The sequence below is a fragment of the Papaver somniferum genome, unplaced genomic scaffold (assembly GCF_003573695.1).
Source record: "Papaver somniferum cultivar HN1 unplaced genomic scaffold, ASM357369v1 unplaced-scaffold_11, whole genome shotgun sequence".
In the NCBI taxonomy this organism is placed as follows: domain Eukaryota; kingdom Viridiplantae; phylum Streptophyta; class Magnoliopsida; order Ranunculales; family Papaveraceae; genus Papaver; species Papaver somniferum.
Genome location: NW_020619936.1, coordinates 138,675 through 156,631, shown reverse-complemented (window position 1 = coordinate 156,631; position 17,957 = coordinate 138,675). Strand labels below are relative to the sequence as shown.

General features: G+C 35.6%; 1 protein-coding gene across 1 annotated transcript; it reads left to right on the top strand.

Annotated features, from left to right (window-relative positions):
• The first annotated feature begins 10,162 nt into the window (after positions 1-10,162).
• On the top strand, positions 10,163-12,564 carry LOC113328497 (L-type lectin-domain containing receptor kinase IX.1-like). Its single transcript, XM_026575579.1, has one exon. The coding sequence runs from the start codon at positions 10,230-10,232 to the stop codon at positions 12,318-12,320; it is 2,091 nt and encodes a 696-aa protein (XP_026431364.1). The 5' UTR covers positions 10,163-10,229; the 3' UTR covers positions 12,321-12,564.
• Positions 12,565-17,957: the final 5,393 nt, after the last annotated feature.

Here is a 17,957-nt window from a genome sequence, read left to right as displayed (position 1 = left end):
CTTGCCAGCAACCGCTCCTTCTACCTTATATTCCCATGTTTTCTTAAACATCTTCTACAGTAATTTTTTGGCAGTAGGAACCAAATCTCCAGAATCCCATCCAACACAAGCATTTCTTCTTTTGTAAAACAACCCCATCACCAGCTGTCCATACATGAAAACTAGCTTGCAGACAGGTTTCTCCCTGATGTTGGTTATCATGTTATTGAAACTTTCAGAAAAGTTGTTACTCAAGTGTTCACAAGCGCTCTTATGGTCTAAAAAGGCCTTGCACCAACTTTTAGGATCCTCGCCCATCAAATACTGACAAGCACTAACATTCTCTGACATCATACTATCCATGTGTGCCTACAGTTGAAACATATTTAGTGTTATAAGAATTTTACTTTCTAAGAATAAAAAATGTCACTCATTTCATTTACGGACTAAAACAAACCTGAAAGTGTTTAGGCTTATAAGCTCTAGCAGCATTCCAGAATAGTGTGTGCAGTTTAGATCCCTTATAGTGCGTTTTGAAGTTTGCATACATGTGCCTGCCATGAATTAGAGGGTTAGTATAGAACATACTTTATGTATTTTGTAACAAAAAAATGATCAAGTTGAAGGTTAGTTTGTAACGTGAAGCAGAACCTATGTGGTGAAGTAGGGAACAACTTTTGGACAGCGTCTCTCAAACCCTTCTGTCTATCAGATATGAAGTTGATTGGCTCAACGGGATGATCATCCAATCTAGGCTTGATATTATTCAAGAACAAGAACCAGTTCTCCGCACACTCGTTTCTACAAACCATGATACCCAAAGGAACCAATCCATTCTTCCCATCAAGAGCAGTAGCAGATAGTAGGCAGCCACCATACTTTCCCTTCAGGTGACAACCATCCAGCCCAACCACATTTCTACAACCATCTATAAAACCCCTCATAGGGGCATCAAAAGATATGGTCACAGATTCAAAACAATTGTCTCTGCACAAAGAAACAAGGAAAGTTTAAAAACTAGAACTCGAATTAATCAATTTTACGAACAATTAAAGAAATGATATTACCTTCCATAAGTGAAAGTATCAATTGATCCGGGATTAGTCCTTTTGATCATTTCACACAGACTTGGTATGAGTCTAAAACTCTCATCAAAGCTTCCGTTTATCCTCTCCAACACATTGTTTCTAGCCTTCCATGCAACGTGATACGGGATCAAGGTGTTGTGGCTTGTACAAAACTCCGCAGCAATCTCAGAAGGTTTGGGTACAGTCTTTCCATGTGACTCCCTTAGCTTGTTGATCACATGTTGAGTTACAAATTCATAATTTGGACATGAATTCCTCCCATAAGGATCCCCAATACAAGTGTGGTGCAAGTGAAAATCTCTTATGCTCCAAGTCGCCTCACCAGGGATCCTCCTTGCAGATATATACCACGGACATAGAATGGGATCTCCAAATCCTTTACACACAGCCTTGATTCTAATATTATCACTCTTAGTAAACCTGCATACTGTCCTAGTAGATACACAATATTTTCTGAGATGTTTCTTAAAAGCGATCTTGTCAGGAAATTCCATCCCCTCATCAATTCTGTCATCAACTAAAAGTTGTACTTGATTTTCTGGTTCAGGGAATAACTCATGATCCACTGAATCAGCAGCAACAAGGAAATCTTCAAAATCACTGTCATCAAACCAATGTTGCCCATTATCAACCACTTTAACTTCATGATTAGGTAATGGCCTACCAACCATTTCAGGACCATAATCATCTTCAGTTCCATTAGAAATTTCCTTCCCTTTACCCTCTTCAATCTCAAAAACAATAAGTGGTTCCTTATCTTCTTTGACAACTGCATGTCATGACAATCAACAAGGAAAAAGTAATTAACACACCGTATATCATTATATAATTATAAAAACCAAATTTTGAAAGATAAACTAACACTACCTTCAACTTCATCATCCGTCTCCAACAACTGGTCATAATGATCATCTACATGTTCAGAAGCATATAAAAATACACATTAATATCAAATTGCAAACATAACATAATCGATGAGTTATAAAATTTCAAAATATGAACATTACCTTCATCGTCTTCCTCACTATCCTTACCAGTACTGCTTTTCATACTAAAATTGTGTAAAAACTCCTTCCAATCTGCATCATCTTCACCCTCACTGTATATGAGTGGTTGGATCCATGGTTGGTCTTCCGGGTGACAATCATCTGCACTAAGATTCTAAAGGTGCAACATTGATTCCTTAGTCGCATTGACGGATTCTTCAACAACATCTACTTTATCCGCGTCTGATTTCCAGAATTCAGTACCTAGTGAATCATCATCTAGATTCAGAATGCCCTGACTGCTAGCCTGTGTCGGCTCCTCAACATGGTTCTCAAAATCCAGAACCATCTTTGCTAAATTAACACCAAGTGTCTTTTTAGATTTTTCAATCAGCCTTGGGCTTTTCCTGGGAGATAAAGTTTCCCTTGGCCCTTTCTGAGGTGTTGAATCACTATTACATAACAAAAGAGCATTATCACTACAAGATATTTATCATATTCTAAAAAAAAACATTATCACCAACATACATCATATTATCACACTAGCATACAAACAATCAAACCGGAAGCAATAAAAAGGATTACCATTTATGCCATCACTTTTGTATCTAACTAAGTTAAGATTGAGACATGAAGAAACAAATACGGTCACAATGAACTATTCAACAGTTTAAGCAGCAAGTATTAACGAGAGACAAAAACGTCATGCAGGTCAAAACTTAAAGAACATGCTTGAGTCATTACCGCTAGCAATAACAACTAATTTAAAGAGATTCAGATACATTTTCCTCTTGTCACACATAAAAAGCTCGCAACATGAAAGACACTAAGTACATAATTAACCAAGCTTTGTGATGCGTCTTCTTCCACCCAATCTCTGAATATGGCCGAGTATTCCTCTCCCGTAGATTTATAGTAATAATTCTCATTCACATTTATTTTTATTTTTAATAAATGTATAAAAAAGTTGCACTGGTGGCCTTTTTTTTTAACTTCATATAGGCCGGTACCTTAGTTACCAAATCCATTCAAACTGCATATATCTAACTTAAGAAAAAAAGATTTGAATTGAATTTCTAAAAAGATACTTTTAAAAATCCCTTAATCCACATGTCAAATGGTTTGGTCCATCTCAAAATTTGTTAATGCACATATGCTATCGATTGACTGATCTCGTCACATGCCAAACATTTTTCAATTATTGTTACCGGTTAAAGCAAATAAGTTGATTTAAAGTTGAAATGACCAAACCATTCAGAACTGTACTTACACCCCACGTCAACCCTTAAGTATCCAGTATCCCCTAAATAGAATTACTGGACTGACAGAATACTGTAATGTAACTACTCTTGGCTTATGGAAGTACATAACGTCGACCATGAGAACACAATCACATGGTCAAACAAAAACATCCCTATCAAACTGCCTCAACTAATGCACTCCTCAGAATGTCATAACACTGATGATTAGTGAGAAAATAATAAATAAGTGAATGAACAGTAAAATGGTGCTACCAATCAGCTAAGGACAAGGACAGACGAACCACAACAAAATATGATCCCCGTCGCTAAGAAAAATCAGCTAAAGCATGGTTTAGCACAAAAAAATATGATCCCCGTCTCAACAGGTGCTACCGATCAGCTAACAATAAAATATCATCTTTACTAACATATTATGACCAAAGAGATTAATTACCTCTGATTTGCTTGGGCGTGTTTCCTCCAATTATTTGTAACCACATGTCCAGAATTAGATTCCATGTTACTGCAAGAGAACAACAACAAAAAGAAGTCACTAACATTCAAAATAAGTTATCATAGATATGCACAAGAAACATTTGCAGACACGGAAAGTACCTATTCACAAATACAAGGAATGAAGACAATTTCATAAGCAAGGCATATGCTACGTGCCAGTATTCCATTAATTAAACAACAGTAGTTGCATGGAGATCATCACAAAACTAAAGTCAGTCTAATCACTAACAAACATTTCAACATACCATAAGAACCCCATTATTAAACATGACCCAGCATAATATTATCAGAAAAAAAATTGTAATGCTATGAAAAATGAAATGTAATCTCAGAAACACGTATAAATCAAGAGCAGTGATAACAAAAAGAAGATACAATTTCATAATACAGGAAAAAAATCCCTTCCACTATAACCACACAGTTTGAGAATATCGCATGACATCCATCAAGCAGGCTATGTACATGGCACTCATAGTATCAACAGAAAGAAAAAAAAAATCTCCACTAGAAGAGGTGTACAGGGCAATATTGAACATGCAAATTACACCAAAAGTTCTGTAGAAACTACCCAGATTATCACGTCAAGAGCTAAACAAACAGTAATTGAGAAAATTCAATTTCAGGAACCCATTAATCTAAAGAAAAAATTCCATCGAGTCTGACAATATAACATCTCCATTAAAATTGTTCAGAAAAACTCTAATTGTAATTGGAAAATAAAAACAAATAACCCTACAGCCTGAAAGGATAGATTAAAAAACCCTAATTTTAAGAAGTTCCAAATTAAAAATCCCTAATTTTAAATCGAGCAAAAAAACACCCAAAGAAGAACAAATATTGAACATCTATAACAAAAAAATAGATAAACATAGTTAGGGTTAGACGAATTATACCTATTAGAGGTTGCAGCAGTTTTCCTGTTCATTAGTTCTTCATCAACCATTATCTTCTTCCCCATTTCTTAAAAAAAACAGAAATTACTCACTAGAAATTACTTAGGTTTTCACCAGAAAAATACACTCTATCAACTGGTTTAGGAATGGAAAACAAACTTAGATACTAGTTCTTTATATACTGATAGAGTAACAAAATTCTGACAGAAACCCTAACCAATTTCTGGAGCGAAATATCTTGATAAGGATACATCAGTTGAATTAGTTTTGGATATATCCTAAATTCATGCTTGTAATCTTCTCAAACCAGATTGTTCTCTCTGCTCTCCCGCCATCTTCTCTAACAATGAAATATTTCTTCTGATCTTCACATACTCGATAGAGTAGAAACAAAGAAGAAAGGTTACACTAGTCTTTTTCATTTGCTAGATATTAATGCCCACACAACACCTGGACCTTCAACTGACACATCAACTAGGCCCCACTTCTCAAACATCTTTGACTGGTAACTTTAACGGTAGGGCAGTTCTAAAAGTTTTGAAAAAAACGGGGCAAGGATGCGTATCGGCCCATATCTTTGAGATATAAATGACTAATTACCAATAAAATAAGATGTTGTTTTTTAATTTATGGTGTCTTTTGATACATTTCTTCACCATTGGGTGATTTTGTCTTCGCTTTTTGGGCGATTTTTTCTTCGCTTTGAGAGCGATTATTTCTTCACTTTGATGGTGATTTGTTCGATCTTTGTTGGTTGCTTCATGGCTTGTTTTAAATAATTCTAGAGAACAATGAAATCCTAACGGGTAATGAGAATGCACATGAGTCAAGGATCATAAGTGCACAGTAATAATATTATTCATGAATAGTTACTTCAGAAGTAGAGCACAATGAAATCGAACCATGCTTTATTTTGATTAGTATCAAACAAAGAGCATATTTGTCCTATACAATCTAGGTAGAACTTGGTTCTTTGACAAATATCCAAGCATTTGGTCTGGTAATGCTAGCCAACTAAGCGTAAATCATGTGGGACATATATGGTTATTTGTCACAAAGTGTAGTGAGAAGAATGAGGTCTTAAAATATAAAGAATCACCTTGTAGTTCGAGGCTTCTCACAACCCCTGGATCGCTTATTCTTTTGACCATAGAAATGCTTTGTTAATTATTTTTGTTGGTAGTTTCAAAAGAATTTGAAACAGTGTAGATGTGGTTATATCTCTAGAGATTTAAACTCAAAGATATTTGCAAAAGTGCATGATGACCTTTTGCTTCCGAAGTCAAATGGCTCTAAACCACGAAGTGTGTTTGCAGTTACATTGGAACGCATACTTATTGATCGAAACAATCATGCGGTTGTGGTATACCAGTCTAAGTGTCCCATCCTAAAGTCAAAATCTGATTACAGAAAGCTATTTAATTTAACTAGGAAAGGATAAACAAGAAAGGTTATGTTCCTTAGAAATGAAGCGTCTGAATCAGAATTGTAGCTAAAAATATCGATGGTACGTGCATGATAGTACTCTTGTTGGAAAAATTAAGAGATCCTACAAGCTACTTGAAATCCTAATTTAATACGAAAATCTTGGGAAAGCTCGACATTATATTTGTTCTAAACTAGAAAAACGAGCTTGTGGTATATTATTCCACCAGTTTGCATATGTCCATTGTCAGGAAATTTAAGAAGGACATGCATCCTGCTAACACTCTCAATGATTAGTCGAGTTTTCAAATGTACATAAATGACCATTTCGTATAAAGGACTATGACGAAGATGTATTGGGAGATGAAATTCTCGTATTTTAGTGCAATAGACACATTATTGTACTTAAATATTGTACATTCGACGAAATATAAAATCCTAGCTATAGCTTACCTCCAATACAATGTTATTGCAATAGTACATGGAATGTAATCATATGTCTAAAAGGAAACTTTGACATGTGTCAGTTTATCGTTACAAAGACATGAGCATGAATGCTAATGTAAGTGCAATTCGAATAGTTGTTGTTTATGAATGAACAATAAGCTATACACACGTGGAAGTAATCATTGGGAGACGTGGTAGACTTATTTCCCAATCATTATTTTAATTGACTTTCCTAAAACCCATGACTACAGCAATTTTCTACAAACTCCGTCGAATAGAAACTGGGAAAGATGACGACATCAGGGGGAGGATCTAAGGATGTGATGTCAACATAATTTACTTCTAAATGTGAAGGTTTGTTGTACTCTTTTTTTCTTCGATCTAGATTATTTTTTCCTACGGGGTTTTTGTTACTCGACAAGGTTTTTAGCGAGACAACGATAACAATACTAGGTATATTTTAAACTTGAAGACCTAAAAAACGCGTTGATGCTACTAAAAATATATGAATCAGGGAAATGATACACGATGGTCTTTTAAGCGTTATAAGTTCAACAATCAACAACAATAGTGTCTTCCAGTTTCTCAATTCAATCCGCGGGGGTCTAATAACCACAACCAATATGTAGCTTAGCAATCTATATGGACAAACTTTAATATACTTTCAAGAGAATCAACTAGACAGTTAGACTCAATGTTAGGAAAAGTATATTAAATAATTTATATTTCAATTTCTCAATTCAATCCGCAATAACCCAAATAGGAGTTTGCAAGCCCGATTGAATAAGAGAAATAACTTAAATGGTACCAAAGACCAATGTTCAAGTGTGGATCAATTTATATCAACAACCAAAGGTTGGATCATCTAATTTATTGAAATTACACAGAACCTGTGATATTCCTATTATGTAAACAAATATAATGCAGAAAAGAGATAACACAAACACCAGAAGTTTTAGTAACGAGGAAACCGCAAATGCAGAAAAACCTGGGACGTAGTCCAGATTTGAACACCACACTGTATTAAGCCGCTACAGACACTATATACTACAAGTTAACTTCGGACTGTAATTGGTTGAATCCTAATCATTCTCACACTGATTCAAGGTACATTCGCGTTCCTTACGCCTCTGAATCCCAGCAAGACTCTACGCACTTGATTCCTTTAGATGATCTCACCCACAACTAAGAGCTTTTACGACCCAAAGTCGAAGACTTCATAAACCAATATGTCTCACACAGAAGAGTCTATTGAAATGAATAAATTTGTCTCCCACAAAAATATCCAAGAGTTTTTGTTCCGTATTTTGATAAATCAAGGTGAACAGGAACCAATTGATATACCGGACTTATATTCCCGAAGAAAAACCCAGAAATATCAATCACCTCACAATAATCTTAATCGTATGGTAGCGAAACAATATATTATGGAATCCCAAACGATGAGACGAAGATGTTTGTGACTACTTTTTATCTCGCCTATCGAAGATTAAATCTCGAGCAAATCTTAAGATACTACTCAATCACGATAGAAAATAGTAAGATCGGAACACGCATCTACAGAGAAAATAGCTGGGTCTGGATTCACAATCCCAATGAAGTCTTTAAATCGTTAACCTACAGGGTTTCGTGAAAAAACTAAGGTTAAAGGAGAATCGACTCTAGCCGCATCTAGTACCAAACATGAGATGTGGGGATTAGGTTTCCCAGTTTCTAGAGTTCTCCATATTCTAACAACTCACAAGTTACTCTTACAAGTTACATCAATGGTTACTTGTGTACTCCACTCGGTGAAATTACTTTCTTAATTGAGATTTCACAATAGTCTCCACGTTTTTTTTTTTCATTTTATTGCTCGTCCGTTATATGACGACCATCTATTTGGATGAGGGTCTCTTTGTGGTCCAAATCCAAGAACGAATGAATCATATTTTTTAGGCATACTTACATATTTTGAGGCATACAAAATCATTTTCTTATTTAGGATGGGTTTATAAGGAGTGACCTAAAGTTACTCTTAATTATTTTAAATTACTTAAATATCCTTTCCATGAATTTAAAACATAACCTAAACTAATCAAGATCAAAAAACAATTTCATTCCGAACTTAATCTAATAATTAACAAATAATGTCGATTTTATTTTTCGTGCAATTAATTTTGATTCATAAATCATTGACCATTGGTTAAAACCACAAGTATAAAATGAATTGTGTGAGCGTCGCGTAAGAGATTCAGATCCGTGTGTTAGTTATGAGATCATTGTTCTTCGTTTATTTTTATGTTTCAGAAGAAAAGTTCGTCTGATATTGAATATCACGTTTTCAGACGAACCAATTACATAATGAAGAAGACCTTTAGATCCGACTGATTATGTGATATGTTATTTTCAGTTCGGATGAAATCCGAATTCGGCTAGTTCGAAAAGCTTGACTACTAGACGAACCTATAAAAATGTTCCACCAAGGCGGCTGATACATTATCTAAACTGTTAAAAGTTCGACTTGTATTGGAAATGCAGTTGTATAAACGAACCTATAATTCATGTTATTACACTACCAGATTTGGTTGTATCATAGTAAGATGAACATGACTTTGCAAGTCGCAACTTATAAAATACCAAACTGCAAAACACAAGTGTGGCCAATAACGACTGTCGTTCGAATAAGCGGAACGTCAAATAATATTTTCATACACTTAAGTTCTCCTTTAGAAATATCATTCTAACGGATCTTCCGAACAAGATTCGTCTAGAAGCCCAGCACTAAGCATCGAAAAAGTTTGTAAATTTAAATTCAATTTTTTTAAGAATTCAACCTAAAAATGGAGGTTAAACATCTTGTGCAAGTATACACCTGTAAATCTGATTTGAACCACACATTTTGGTCATTTCTAACCCTAAAATCTCAAAAGCCTAGTTTTCTATTCACTTGTTCTTCTTTTTCTTCTACCTCTCGAAAACCCTAATTTTCTCACACAAATATGGTTTCTCCGCTAGTGTACCACTATAATTTAATTTAAATCAATTATTAACATTAAAATCTAATCATAATCATTAATACTAATTAAGTAAGAATATAATTACCATTTAAAAGAAAATGATGGATGATCAATGATGGGGGTGATGTAACTAATTTTTACCCAGTTACCTAGTGACCCTATTTTAGCATATGTCTGGGTATGGCTCAGATTCGAGCAAATAGCTCGTCACATCCCCATGGACGTCAAACATATCCCAAGTCATCTGAAAATCTCATGGTCCAAGCACACAAAAAGACCAAGTAAAATATGTTGAAAATGCCATAGATTGTGACTTTTTTTCTCTCAGATGCGTGTGTGTTTGCTAGCTACTCAGCAATGGCATGGTCCCATTGTCACGATAAGATTTTTCTTTTTCAATGTCATAGTTGTCGGTTATGATGTCAAATGAAGCAGCCTCAATAATTCTTAATAAAGTTCTGCACTCAGGGAAGTTCAAAGGATAGTGACTGCAGCTACTAGTTGATCATTAAGATAATGAGTAATGTCGGTTTCGTCGATTTTGTTTTTTTATGTTAAAGTGGGTGGGGATATGCCTGGTCTTCTTGTTCTTCATTTTTAAATAAAAGCATCTTCTTAGCATCACCAAGCTCCCACAGAGAATTTAGCATCAACAATGGCTTCCCAAATTAAATTCTCTACAATCTCCTTTTTCATCCTTATGGTAATGATTCTTCCAATTAGAACAAATTCAATCTCTTTTGATTACCCAAGTTTCCAGCCAAACAGTCAGAAAATTTTGCATGAAAACGATTCATTCTCGTCGACTGATGGCATTCAACTCACAAGGAACAGAATCAAGGATAATCTACAAGGTAGCGTTGGGCGTGCAACCTATGAAGATCCTATACATCTTTGGGATCAAGCTACTGGAAGGGTCACAGATTTTGAAACGCATTTCTCATTTATCATGGAGGCAGTAAATGATACTTCATATGGTGATGGTATCACTTTTTTCCTTGCTCCTACTGGGTCTAGAGTTCCTCCAGAATCAGCTGGTGGATATCTAGGCCTATTGAGTTGGCAGAAAGCCATGGTCAACTCGACTGAGAATCATATTGTTGCCGTTGAATTCGACAGTTTTAAAAATGAATGGGATCCAAGTTCTGATCATGTCGGCATCAACGTTAACTCGGTCGTCTCTGTGGTTAATGTGTCATGGAGCAGTAGTATTAAGGATGGAAGAACAGCTAATGCTTGGGTGAGTTACAATTCTACTACGAAAAACTTGAGTGTTTTTCTATCATATGCAAATAATCCTGTTTTCAGTGGGAATTCCAGTTTGTTCCATATTGTTGATTTAAGCAAGTTTCTTCCAGAGTGGATCCGTGTTGGATTTTCAGCTTCTACTGGGAAATCAATTGAAACTCATAACATCCTTTCTTGGCAATTCAAATCGACATTAGAAGTCGCTAATAATAATACTCAAGGAATTGAGAGTCCGCCTACAAGAATTGAGAAGCCCAAGAGCAGTCAAATTGGATTAGTGGTGGGTATTGTTATTGGTGTCGGTGCACTTTTAGTTTGTGGAATTGGTTTTGTTTTGTTTATGCGATCGAAGAAGAGAAAAAACTCAAGCAACTTTGAGGAGGATGAAGCGAATTCCGACATGTCTATGGACGATGAATTTGAGAAAGGAACGGGTCCGAAGAAGTTCTCATACAACGAACTGGTTAATGCAACAAATAATTTCGAAGGGGGAGGCAAACTTGGAGAGGGAGGATTTGGAGGAGTTTACAAAGGATTACTAAATGATAATACATATGTTGCCGTTAAGAGGGTCGCAAAAGGTTCACATCAAGGAAAGAAAGAATACCAGTCGGAAGTAAGGATTATCAGCCGGTTACGACACAGAAACTTGGTTCAACTCATAGGATGGTGCCACGAAAGAAGTGAATTGCTTCTCGTGTACGAATTCATGCCAAACCGGAGCCTCGATAACCATCTCTTTCGTGGGGAAAATGTTCTTACATGGGAAGTCAGGTACAAAATAGCTCTTGGTATAGCATCTGCCTTGCTATACTTACATGAAGAATGGGAGCAATGTATAGTCCACAGAGACATCAAATCAAGTAATGTTATGTTGGATGCAAATTTTAATGCTAAACTTGGAGATTTCGGTTTGGCAAGGCTTGTGGACCATGGACTAGGTTCTCAAACAACAGTTTTAGCCGGAACTATGGGATACTTGGCACCTGAATGTGTTACAACTGGTAAATCAAGTAAGGAATCCGATGTTTATAGTTTCGGAATTGTTGCACTTGAGATTGCTTGTGGGAGAAAACCAGTGGAAGCAAATAGGAAAGTTTTAGTAGAATGGGTTTGGGAACTCTATGGAAGTGGGAAAATCATTGAAGCAGCAGATGAAAAACTAAATATGGATTTTGATGAACAACAAATGCAACATTTGATGATTTTAGGCTTATGGTGTGCTCATCCTGACCACACAGCTAGACCATCCATCCGGCAAGTGCTTAGTGTTCTTAACTTCGAATCCCCATTGCCGAATCTCCCACCAAAGTTGCCTACACCGGTGTATTATTCACTTCCAATCCAAATGTGTAAACACTTTTACGGTGATTTCACGAATTCGCAGACTGATGGTAGCCAATGTACTTGCAGTAGCTGTACCTACACGAATTCTTCTCAGGTGACTGCGTCTTCTACTAGTTCTTCAGCTACAATATCTCTTTTACACTCACGGTAAACTGAATTTATGATAAATGTATAGTACTTGATGAGTAGTTTTGTGTTGATTTCATTTTGTTGTTGTTGTTGAAACATTCTTCTTATTTCTTTATGTTATTTCTGGGTAAATGCAAGTACTTGTTCCGACTCTAGTTGTCATGTGCAATGTAATACAAAGTCCAAACACAAAAGTTTGCTCTTGGAAAAGGTCAGGAAGGAAGATGTATTGAAAATTTACTATGAGCAGAAGGGTTTGTATAGCATGACCCGATGTGTCGTCATCTTTTACTAAATAAACATTTTTGCTTGTTTTACTACTAAATGTACATTCTAGGGTTAGGTAACTCGAAGAGATAATTTTCACAATATTGAATGAAATTTATCAAGAATATATGAGAGAATTTGATGAGGAATAACCAGCAGAAGGGTTTGTCGACATCTGAGACAAATTGGTGTTCGAAGTCTGAAGCTACTGCTTCTACACTGAGTACCATCTGTATGCGACTTCGTGAAATCACCAGTCTGATTTAGTGCATCAATGATGAATGAGAAGTGTGTATCAAAGTCTGTCTTCCATATACAGTGGTTGCATTCCAAAGTCGTATAACTTCTGAGTAAATGGCCGGCAGAATTCTTGGTAAATTTAATGAAGCTATCGCTGGTGGTTGAATTTCCTTAGAAATATAGAGAAACATTTGATGGGGAACTTGGGAAGTTAAAGGAGATTGAATTTGTAGGACTAGGAGTCTAGGAAGAACACACTGAACTACAGTCTACAGGGACACCGGCAAAGCAAGTTGAGGTTTTGATTATAATTTTCTTTCATGTGAATAGTGACGGCCAACTAAAAAATGCAATCGTGCTACTTGAACAGCTGCTTGACCGCACTAACTGATGTGGCAATAATTTGGCAGTGAGATGGATATTTTGCTATTGACACGTCGTATGAATCAAAGAAAATAAATCAAATTAAGTTAGCCATGGATATATTGTACAGGTATTAAGATTAACACAAACTTAAAGTTTAGACTACAGAAACAAATTCTCTTTCCATTCTTTTGGCAAAAAAAACAAAATAATAATCAAAATTAGAATCCAGTATTATAATAAAATATGGATATCATTCACGACAATTTTGAGATTCCTTGTCGTAGATTTTTTGTTGTCTTTTATTTTAAGAATTATTATTATTATCGATCTTAATCGATCAAATATTATAAGTAATTGGTTATTCTGATTTTAATTAGAGACATAATTGTATAGATTCTTTATGGACACTACTATCTCAATGAATAACATTGGTTGGCCATCAACTGGGGCGATCATAAACAGTGATAAAAATGGAAGATCGATAATAATAATAATCATCTAAGGTAAGCTAAGCTAGATCAAGTTCATGATGTGAAACTTGATTTATCTGCCATAGGAAGATTTTTCATCTCTTTTCTTTCTTTTGATTCTTCTCTCAAATTGCTTTCAGTGGTCAGCGACACCTATATGTTATCTAGCTTAGATCTGCTTAACTAAAAACAATCAACTACAGGTTCAGGTGATCTTTGCTTCGAAGTGTAACTATGAAAACGAAGAAGAAGGAGAACGAATATCTCGATCGATTTGGTTCTTTCCTTGTTTTCGTCTTTTATTTCTTTTTTATCTTTTTAATTCGAAGTGACATGGAAAGCAAAAATAATATCTTTCTGCCACGTAAATCGCCACGTTAGAAAACGCTGTTACCTAGCTGTTATTCAGCTGGCTATATAGCATTTTCGCAAAATATGAATGATCCTTTGTTGTTTCTTTCTCTAATAAAATTCTTCTTTCGAAGAAAAATCAAAGGAAAGAATAAATCTCCATAGATTATTAACTCATTCTAGTTGTCCATTAAGTGATTCAACCTACTCTTCTTTATTACGTTAGTTCGAGTTGGTCCTGCTTGTGCATTAAGACTCATGAATTGTATGGATCAATGAATTTTTGAGGCAGAGGCAGCAATATTAATTAAGATGCAACAATGCTTTGCCTATCGAGAATAAAATCCCGTGTACAATATCGATAGACGCAAATTTTGGTGGGTTCCATAAGACTACGTCCTATGGTCTTCTAATCGAGCAGCTAGATTAGCAGTTCATGTCAGTTAGGACAACCTCGTAAGTCATGTGGTATTTTTAATCTAGCACCTAGATAACCATTTCTCTCACCATCTTTTTTTCTCTCTCTCCATCTTTTTCCTCACTCTCTCCCTCTTTTCTCTGTCTCTCCATCTTTTCCTTTCTCTTTCATAGGTTCTCTCTTTTCCAACACATAAAAAATATCCAGCGCTTAATTATTCAGCTTTAAAGTCACTTTTTCAACGCTGAATGATTGGTGTTGAACTGCGAGCACTTGCTAGGAGAGAGAAGTAGCAAGCACTAGTGTTAACTTTTAGACCACACTTTTTTTTTGAATTGTAACACTTTATTGCCAATCTAGCAGCTCAATCTAATCCATAGGGGTTAGCCTAAACCCACCCCCTGCTAGCTCCAATGGGTCCAGGGAGTTTTCTCACACGGGATTCAGTCCAGATTTTTTCTGGTGTCAACGTAGCATTACTCATTAAGATCTGTGTTGTTTGGAAAGGTCAGTTGATGCAAAATGTTTCAGCGAAGTCTTAAATCTTGGAAGTGTCTTCCATACTCGGTTACTCCAATCTAAAGTAGGTTTTTTCTTTTTCTGACTGGATCTGAATTAGGGTTATGAAAATAAAACATGTAAACGACCAAGATGGTGGCTTATAAGCGCGTATGACATGGTCCCATGTTTCAAAGTTGTGACATATACATGAACTCAATTGTTAAATAGTTCTCAACCCAACCTCTAAACTGTAAATTGGCATCTAACTACAAAACCAAAGGGTGAATGATATTACAAGAGGATGTATAGGGATAAAAGACTTTTTTTCCGGTACATCTTCACAAAAGAGAACATTCTCTTCCTACAGTTCCAACCTACCACCACCACTGCTGTATAAGAAACACCACAATTTTGATCACATTTTTCTTCCAGAGGGATGTATTTAAACCCTATCCACGTATGAACCACATTGAGATCCATTGGAGATGCTCTAATTACTTGAACTCAATCATAAAATTCCTAGTGGATATTTTCTTCTATGCAACCCATGTAGACCCGTACGACAAACAAATAAATAAGAAGATTAATCTAACTAAGTATAGATCGAGTCGAGTATTGGATACTCTGTTCTTAAGAAGAAAATTTCCCCACTCTGGTGTTTGTGGGTCTTATTTGCGAAACGTCTCCCAGAATACAACGATCTTTTTTTCCCAAGTAGAAGCACTCCAAATTCAAGGAAACGACAAACCAAATTTAGTGTTCATCTATCGGTACTATGAAAACAATGAATGTAAGTGAAATCATTTTTGGTGTGTGTTTTTCTTGTGTGTAGAATGAAAAAAGAGGGGTTTATATACTTGATAGATTCGGATCATGGATTAATCTAAATTCTAGGGGTTATCGGCGGGTATCAAACTACATTTCCTTAAAACTTTCATTTTATAATTTTAATAATCAGAGCCAACTTGCATTTTAGAAAAAAATGTACAACTCAACAAAGTCAGTAGGAGAAATCCGCAGTATACAAAATAAAATGGATGTGAAAGACTACACAGCAAAAACTGGACAGAAACGTCGCAAAACTGACGTCTCAGACAGGCTGCATTGGCGAGGCTCCATAGGATTCGTTGGGGGTCGGAATTTGGAGATTTACACCAATTTAGAAAGTAGAAATAACCAAATTTCATAATCATCTAAAAATCCAGATTTGGAGTTCATTTGGTCTGTGAAACGAGTGTGCTAAGATGGTCACAGAACTGCGAACCTACAGTTTTCAATTCTGACATACTGGACGTTGAAGGCCGTAAATTCTAAACGATCAGTCGAAACACTAATCCCTTTTAACACGTTATAGATAAGACATATATGGACATTTCCTTTCAAGGAAGTACCCTCTAAATCCCTGCCCATTGAAGACAGTTTCGCAGACAACAGACTGCAGTTCAGGTTGTCAGAAAAACGAAGTTTTTAGCTGAAATATTCAAATTTGCATGAAAAGACTTCCATTATCAATTAAATACTTTAGAATGTATAAGAATAAACTTCTAATACAATAACTCATGTGCCTAAGCCTTCAACATCGACTCTCTTAAATAAAGACAACAAAGTTCATGGACATAAAACAAGAAATGATGCATGATTAAACTAACAACTTCTCATATGATTCTCCCTTCTATAAAATCTACAAAAAGGTGTCAATTTGAGTGAGATGGCGGTCAATATAATTCACACCATACATCTTAGAGTATCTATAAGAGCTTAATCAAAGGATATACAATGATAAGGCATCAAACGAAGAAAACGTTAAAACTTAAAAATATGAAAGCTAGTTCAAACGTCGCATTGTTTCTTAAGCTTACTCAAGTTTAGTACACGAATATCCTTGGGTCATGCCCCACCTATCCATGTATCCTCGACACGGATACCGCCTGCCTATATTTCATTGCACGAGTATTCTTGGATCGTGTCCCACCTATCCATGTATCCTTGACATGGGTACCACCTGTCTATATTCCATCGCACGAGTATATTTGGGTCGTGCCCCACCTATCCATGTATCCTCGGCGATGCAGCCAGTCTGAGACGTCAGTTTTGCGACGTTTCTGTCCGGTTTTTGTTGTGTAGTCTTTCACATCCATTTTCTTTTGTGTACTGCGGATTTCTCCTACTGATTTTTGTTGAGTTGTACGTTTTTTTCTAAAATGCAAGTTGACTCTGGTTATTAAAATTATAAAATGAAAGTTTTAAGGAAATGTAGTTCGATACCCGCCGATAACCCCTAAAATTTGGATTAATCCATGATCCGAATTTTGGGGTGTTACAAGTTGGTATCAGAGCAAATACCATAAGATGAAAAGATTAGAATTCTACCTAGAATATCTGATTTCTCAGTTGGTTTTTTCTCCCAAAAAAAAACCACAAAATTGGTTTAAAAGACCAAAATCAACTATTTCTGGGTGAAATGGACAGTTAGATTTTGATACTGTTTAAATGGACAAAAATGTAAAAATAGGAAGGATATAACCAGTTTCATCGTGCCCATTTTCAAATATTTTTTCTTATTTTACACAGGATGTATCCAGTTTCATCCTTGCTATTGTTTAAATTTAAGCTAGGATGAAACCAGTTTCATCCGTACTATTTTTTTTGGCCATTTCACCCAAACTATTTTTCACTCGTCCATTTGAACCGTGATTTAAAAATATTTGGACAAATGACCCATTTTCCGAAAAAAACTTAGCGCTCTCTCTACAGCTCCAATTCTTCCCCTTCGTTACTCATTCTAAAATTTCTACTTATAATTCATGTAATAAAACAATTTTGATGCTCATTTATTCACGTAGTAATGTTTCTCTTAATATAATTTATTTCTAAATTCATTAGGGTAACCATTTCCACCCAAAGCCAAAGGTTTCCTAACGTTTCGACAGGCTTTAAAAAGGAAATGAAACGGCTTTTATGTTTACGATTGAAAGAGAAGTCCACATCAATAGATAGAAAAATAAAACAGCACATAACCGGATGAAATCCAAACCGATAGCACAGA

Coding starts and splice junctions, on each gene's coding strand:
- LOC113328497 (XM_026575579.1), top strand. CDS start 10,230: ATGGCTTCCCAAATTAAATTCTCTACAATCTCCTTTTTCATCCTTATG.